Here is a 7500-nt window from a genome sequence, read left to right as displayed (position 1 = left end):
TCTCTTTTTTGTTTATAATGCTTCATCCTTTTCTTCATTTCGTTTGTTAAATACAGTTTTCCTTTTGACATTTCCCCCCTGAAGGGATCGGAGAGGGTGTGTATATTTTTCATTATTGCTTCGAATTAATTTGAATAGATGCAGGTTGCTCTGGGGAATACTGGGGCGGTGAACGTGTTATTTACAATTCATAAAGGGTACAATAAATTATAATATAATAATATACATTTATGACTGAGGTCGAGGACATTTGGTTTTTGTTGGATCCGAGAACCAAAATGATACCCAAGGCCGAATTTGTTTGGTTTAGTTTGATAATGTTTAACGTCTCTCCCGAAAAATGTTTCACTCATATAGAGACGTCACCATTGCCGGTGAAGGACTGTGAAATTTGGGCCTATGCTCGAAGCTTATGACCTTTGGGCAGGGAGGAATCTTTATCGCGCCACACCTGATGTAACACGGGGCCTTGGTTTTTGCGGTCTCATTCCAAGGACCGCTCCATTTAGTTGCCTCTTACGACAAGCAAGGGATACTGAGGACCTATTTTAACCCGGATCCTCACGGGACCCGAATTTGTAAATCATAGTCTCACTGGTTAAAGTAAACATATTCAGAAACTTTGGTAATTGCTACATGCAACAACATTAATTGTATTTTGATTTACAAATCAATTTTATTAATGTCTGGTGATACAAATGGTACCGTAATAGAAGTACGGGTGTTTTTAAAGATGTTACCATGGGAAATATCAACCAATAGCATTCTTACATAAATATTAACTCTGCAAAAATAGTAGAAATACGAGTAGTACAGAAATAATAAATTGCAAAAATTGGCAAATGTTATGCCTTGCACGATGGAATACAATTTGGTATGTTGCTTCGTAATGTAAAATATATTGCACAAATAGTAACAACATTTGGTTGTTTGGTTGTAGTACATCCCGTCGAAAAAAAATCACTCACATTGAGACATCACCAGTTGTAGTTGAAGTACCACAAATCTAGACCTATGCTTGGCGCGTACGGTCGTAGCAATGATGGTTCTTTAACGTGCCAACGCCTACCGCAAAATGGGACATCCGTTTTTGAGGTCATACCGTATAGCGGGGTTTTTTTTTCTGCGGGGTTATAATTTTGGCTTATTTTAGCGGTTAGATAGCTTTCCGCCAAAATTTCACTCGCCAAATCTGCACCATTGCGACTTCAGTACTTGCAAGTGAGATAACTCTTCCTTCACCGCCAAAATTTATTGCGCTAAAATTATTAGCATATCTTTGAGCCAGCAAATCGCCAAATTTTAGACCCGCGGAAATAACCCACTATACGGTCTCTGAATGACCAGTGATTCTCACTTCTGAAATCCGAGCGTTTGGCGGAGCAATCACTACTTATGTTTATGTCTTACATGTAGGTTTGACGCGGCCATGTTACGAGCGGGGTTCGAACTCACCACCTCCCAATTATGAAGTGAACGCTCTGCCACTGAGCTACCGCGACGGGTTTCAACATTTATAATTACCGACTCCCCTTCCCTTATGCAATAAACGCAATGTAAACTCAATATCACTGCTATATCAGTCTGAATTTTTTAAATTATAAGAATACAAGACATTGAGAGAAGGGCAAACATGCACCACAGTATACACCAGAGGTAAGATCGTGTGTACGAGAGGAGTAAGCATCCCACGCTGACCATTCACACTCACCTTGAGTGCTCTATCAAATAAGTTGATATTGACATGCCTGAATTAATATCAAACAAGAGGTACTGTGAACAATGCTCACTAAGAATAACCCCCGCTTACCCCAATCTCCAAAAGGGTGTTGTTAATAGGTAAAAATTACCTCTTTCCTGAGTTTAAAAATATGGTATGCCTTTGTAGAAGAAAATGGAAGATATAGTCCGAACACAAATCCATGGCATCAACCTATAATTTTGACCTTGAGATCAAAGGCCAAGGTCATAAAAAGGTCGTGAATGTACATGACACATAATCTCATGGTGATACACCCATGTCTTATGGTATGTCAAACCCCTATAACCAATTTTGACCTTGAGGTCAAAGTTCAAGGTCATATAGAGGTCATGAAGGTACCCGACACATCATCTCATGGTGATACACTCATGTGTCAAATATGATATGCCTATGTCAAAGAACAAAGAAGTAATGGTCCTGACACGAAACCAATATAAAAACCTTTAATTTTGACCTTGAGGTCAAGGTCATATGGAGGTCATGAAATTACATGACACATCGTCTCATGGTGATACACTCATGTGTCAAATATGGTATCCCTATGTCAAAGAACAAAGAAGTTATGGCCCGGACACGAATCCATTGTAAAAAAAAAAACTTTTAATTTTGACCTTGCAGTCAAGGTCATATAGAGGTCATGAAGGTAATCGACACATTGTCTCATGGTGATCTACCGGTGTGCCAAATATGGTATCCCTAAGTCAAAGAACAAAGAAGTTATGGCCCGGATACGAATCTGCACAGACAGACAGACGTACAGACAGACAGACAGACAGAGTGATTCCTATATACCCCCCTGAACTTCGTTCGGGGGGGTATAATAAGTTGTTATTGACATGCCTGAATTAATACAACTTTCACTTTTTAAAAGATGCGAATATCTTTCAATTTTAAACTGAGTACATGCAAGGTGAAGATAACGAACAGTGATCAATCTCATAACTCCTACAAGCAATACAAAATAGATAGTTGGGCAAACACGGACCCCTGGACATTTAATTATTAGTCTTCATCAATATCTGAAAGATTTGGACGTGAGCTGCCTGATATCATGGATACTAAGTCGTCTTGAGTGAGGAATGTATCTACTGTAGAACCACTGCTGATGTGTGGATTGCACGGTGTCACTACTTTCCGAGGTAGCGATCTTGGATGTACGCATATTCCAGGGAGAATTTCACCTTCTGAAATTCGAAGACAATATGCACCTTAGAACTTAAAATATCAAAACATATAATACCATATAAATGAGTTCAAAGAAAGTGGACGTTGACATGTTTTTCTTAAACAGCAATGTGCAGGTGCGCGGAATACCTTTTACTGTATACTTTTAAGGTATTCAATGTACAACGAATGGAGATTGAACAATTCTGAATGCTTCAGATCAAGATAAATGATCATTGTTTGATAATGTTGAAAGAGAAATAGATCGTATTCACGTGACTGATATATTATTAGAGAGCGATCCTTTTGCGCTTATTCTTCGTCTGAAAACACAGGCCCTGGGGCTAAGCCCGTTTTGGGCCCGAACTCTGCGATACCATAAATATAAAAAAGAGTCTAACTCTGACCCAGATAAAAATAAAACTACCCATTCGCTTCATATGCCTAAAAAATCATAAACTAGGTGCGATCTGCGTAGTTTAACGGTCTCCTTAGTAGTTAAAACATTATTCTATGCAAGGAAACCGATAACTTCGGGCCCAAAACAAGCTTAGCCCCTTTGTCTGAAAACTTCGATCAATCATCATTTGTATTTTAACGCATCTTTTGTCATTTATTTTAATTATAAATCCAAATTGTGGACGTTAAGATCCTGCTCCAACGTGTTCCACCAGGATTTACGATTGGCTGATTGTATCCAATGATTTGTTACATGATTTACGATTGTATCCAATGATTTGTTACATGCCTACCTCTCTGAGACGTCTCCATATGAGTGAAATATTCTCGTGTGGGACGTTAAACAATATTCAATCAATCAATCTCTGAGATTTAAAATTTCTGTTCTTCCCTAATCATCCTCCATGAGGACCATTCTCATTTTGAATTCTGCTCCTTTAACAGATTTTTTCAATATGATACGCATCAAATACCCTAAAATATTTTGCCCTACGTCATGAGGGTGAGTAGTACTTCAGTACATGAAGCCTCAATAGGATGCTTGAAGACACCCAGGGATCCTGATATTAACAATTTGGTAGATGCCTTCATTTATGTTATAACTATACATTCCAAGAGTAAACATATTTCAAATCATATACTCAGATATTTTATTGAAAGTAGACATTAACGGCAAACTGACAACTCAACTGTATGACAAACGGGATGATTTCAGCTTCTCCATCGTCAACTTTCCATATTTATGTAGCAATATTCCATTATCACCTGCATATGGTGTTTATATATCTCAGCTCATTCGATATGCAAGAGCTTGTTCTGCGTATAATCAGTTTTTAAATCGAGGTAAGGTACTGACAAAAAGGTTGATGGTACAGGGGTTTAAACAGTCTCGATTGAAGTCAGCATTTTGCAAATCCTATGGTCGTTATAACGATCTAGTTCGTCAATACAACCTATCATTGGGTCAAATGCTGTCTGACGTGTTCCATACCCGTCCGATTATTAAGCCGTTCTTGGCACACTGATTTTGACGGCGGATAACTCCGTTTACCTGAACAGGCGGGTTGACCGGTCGACAGGGGATGCTTACTCCTCCTAGGCACCTGATCCCACCTCTGGTGTGTCCAGGGGTCCGTGTTTGCCCAACTATCTATTTTGTATTGCTTGTAGGAGTTATGAGATTGATCACTGTTCGTTATCTACACCTTTCATATATTCACCACTAGCTAGTAATTCGTAATCACCTCTGGGTCTGAACTGCTGATCCCGAGTCCATGGATTTAACAATGTTTTACAAGACTTATGGTAGTGGATCATATTGTAAGATTGCGTAATTTCTTTTTTTAAATTTAATTTTGGTTCCTCAGGTTTTCTTGGAGTGGGGACAATGCAATCATTTATATAAAAAAGTGGAAATAATAAACAGTGATCAATCTCATAAATCCCATAAACACGGACCCCTATCAGAGGTGTAATCATGTACCTCGGAAGAGTAAGCATCCCCTGTTGACCGGTCACACGCGCCGTGATCCCTACATCTTGACCAGGTTAACGGAGTAATCCGTAGTCAAATTCAGAATGTAAAGAACGACTTAACACTTAACAATTGGTATTAAACACGTTACACAACATTCGACCTAGCGATGGCTTGTATTCTTGCAATTACAAATGTAAGATTGTTATAAAGACCAAATGATTTGCGAAAATGCTGACTTTAAACGAGACTGATAAAACACCTGTAACATGAACATGTTTTCAGTAACCTGACTCGATTTACAAATTGACTCTATACGTGCATGTCCCTACATTACTGCATTTTAATTTTGTTAGAACTTGGTAGAATAGTTTCTGAGAAATAGGTTGAAAATGGTCGGATGTTTTATGCAACACGAAACACAAGACGGCAACCAGTCACGCGAGATACTCAAGCGATCAAAAGTTAATGCTTACGTGCTCTGTTAAAGCAATTGTGGGCGAAACAGGAATGCGTGTGGCGTCCACGTTCCCCATTTCTGCGCATTGTAGGAGGAAATATTTTGTCAGGTTGTACTATATTTCCACATTTGTAGCATGGATTATTAGAGTTATTCATTTGTCCAAACCCTCTGAAAAACAACAATTATAATTATTCACAACTGATATCGTGCGATGAAGTTATATAACGTTCTGTTTGTGTACAATATTAAATGTTTTTAAATTGTCATCCCAAAGATTTCCCCATCAGAAATATCTACATGGAATATAATGATCTTTAATACTCTGTTTTTGTATGGTAATACGGTACTTATATTATATTTATCTCAAAACATTTACAAATCAAAATTTCCATCACTTTCCTATATATATATATATATATATATATATAAATAAATAAAATCTACCATGGTTTGTGTTTGTGTTGTCTATCCCTGAATCTTGACAAACCATGGGAGATTCTTTTTATCACATATTTTATCCTGTCAGACTATTGAATTAGCATTTCTAAAATTTTCTTTTGTTTACCTCAACCCGAACTACATCCGTAACGTCATAATTACGCAACTACAAATAGTTCGTTGGGAAATATAAATAACAAGAGTACCGTAAACGGTACATACATGTAATACGCCTGTGAAATGCTTACATAGGGTGTTTTTCTTAAGCCATAATTTGTAAAACTTTACTTCAGGTAGTTTCAACCATCATCAGGCTGTGACATACTTTCTTTGCATTGTATAAATAAAGGGTCTTAGCTTAAAACTGTAACAAGAGGCAGATGGACAAACCAAGAGTTCTGTGTGTAAAATATTTCCCCAATTTGACCAAGTTCAACAACCTGTAAATATTTAAAACATCAAAGAAAATTGGAAATTGTTGAGAATCAAAATCCTTGCACTATGCGCATCTTCAAGTTATTTACAAAGACTCTAACTTCTAAACTGTGAGAGGAGATAAAAAGACAAACCATACCCTTTATTTAATATATTTCCTCAAAACGAACTAAGTTCAACAACCTGTAATTGTCTCAATAATTGAAGAAAATCAAAATCCTTGCCACATGCACATCCTCCATACCAATACAAATACTCTGTAAAATAATAAAAATGTGGAAGGATAAACAGACAAATCATGTACTCTCATTGTACATGTAACAATTCCTCAAAACTAAGTTCAACAACCTGTAATTTTCTCAAATATTGAAGAAAATCAAAATCCTTGCAACATGCTAATCTTCCATACCCATGTAAACACTCTATAAAATAAGAAAGTTCTCACTTACAACCATGGACAGAAAAACAGACAAATCATGTACTCACTATGTACATGTAATAATCCCTTCTAAAATTTAAGGAAATCAAAATCCTCGCCACATGCATACGTTCAATACTCATATAAACACTCTGTAAAATATGAAGGTTCTTATTTGAAAAATGTGAGTTCACTGGACAAATCTACTCTCTATGTGATACTTCCTCAAACCGGACTAAGATCAACAACCTGTCATTTTCTCAAAAATTGAAGAAAATCAAAATCCTTGCCACATGCACATCTAAATACACCAACACCCTGTAAAACAAGATGGTCCTCACTTGAAAATTGTGGGAGGAGTTAACCGGACAAATTATTTACCCTCCATATGACAATAATTTTCAAATCAAGGGGCAAAACTCCTGCAAGAGAGTTGCAACATGGTCTAGAGTGATCCACAAAGAAGCTACATACATGTAGCAATTTTCAACTTGATATGTGACAGAAATGAAATTAGAAACAGAAAACCCCGAACGGACAGACATCACTATATACCATAATAAGTCCCGTCTAACGACGGGCGTATACAACTGACTATTGACTGTCACAATGTTTAATCCATTCTAAATGAGAAAAAAAAAAACATTTTAGGACGTTTTACATTGAAATTGTGTGATTATTCATGACAATGTCAGTCATTCGATTCTGTGTCATAGATGACACGCGGTTTTTTTGTCGCATGCGTGAATGTTCACGATGAATTTTCCACCATGTACATCGCCATTCATAGAAATCTTATGTTTTCTGTCACATGGAGGGTCGTGGAGCTTTCATTCTTAGATGTGCTCGTGTTTCATACGAGTGATTTATTGGGAATTGTGTCACCC

At 37.2% G+C, this 7500-nt stretch overlaps 1 protein-coding gene across 4 annotated transcripts in view; it reads right to left on the bottom strand.

Moving 5' to 3' along the window:
- Positions 1–656: 656 nt before the first annotated feature.
- The window catches only part of LOC125650088 (shiftless antiviral inhibitor of ribosomal frameshifting protein homolog), a 24419-nt gene continuing 17575 nt past the window's right edge, over positions 657–7500 (bottom strand). For all 4 annotated transcript variants that reach the window (XM_048878050.2, XM_056165564.1, XM_056165565.1 and 1 more), the window contains 2 exons: positions 5336–5490; positions 657–2946 (listed from right to left, as the gene is read on the bottom strand). In XM_048878050.2, the coding sequence (XP_048734007.2) occupies positions 2765–2946; positions 5336–5490 (337 nt within the window). In that variant the 3' untranslated portion in view covers positions 657–2764. The remainder of the gene's footprint in view (positions 2947–5335; positions 5491–7500) is intronic.

Source organism: Ostrea edulis, chromosome 5 (assembly GCF_947568905.1).
Source record: "Ostrea edulis chromosome 5, xbOstEdul1.1, whole genome shotgun sequence".
In the NCBI taxonomy this organism is placed as follows: Eukaryota; Metazoa; Mollusca; class Bivalvia; order Ostreida; family Ostreidae; genus Ostrea; species Ostrea edulis.
This window is presented reverse-complemented; position numbering and strand designations above follow the sequence as displayed.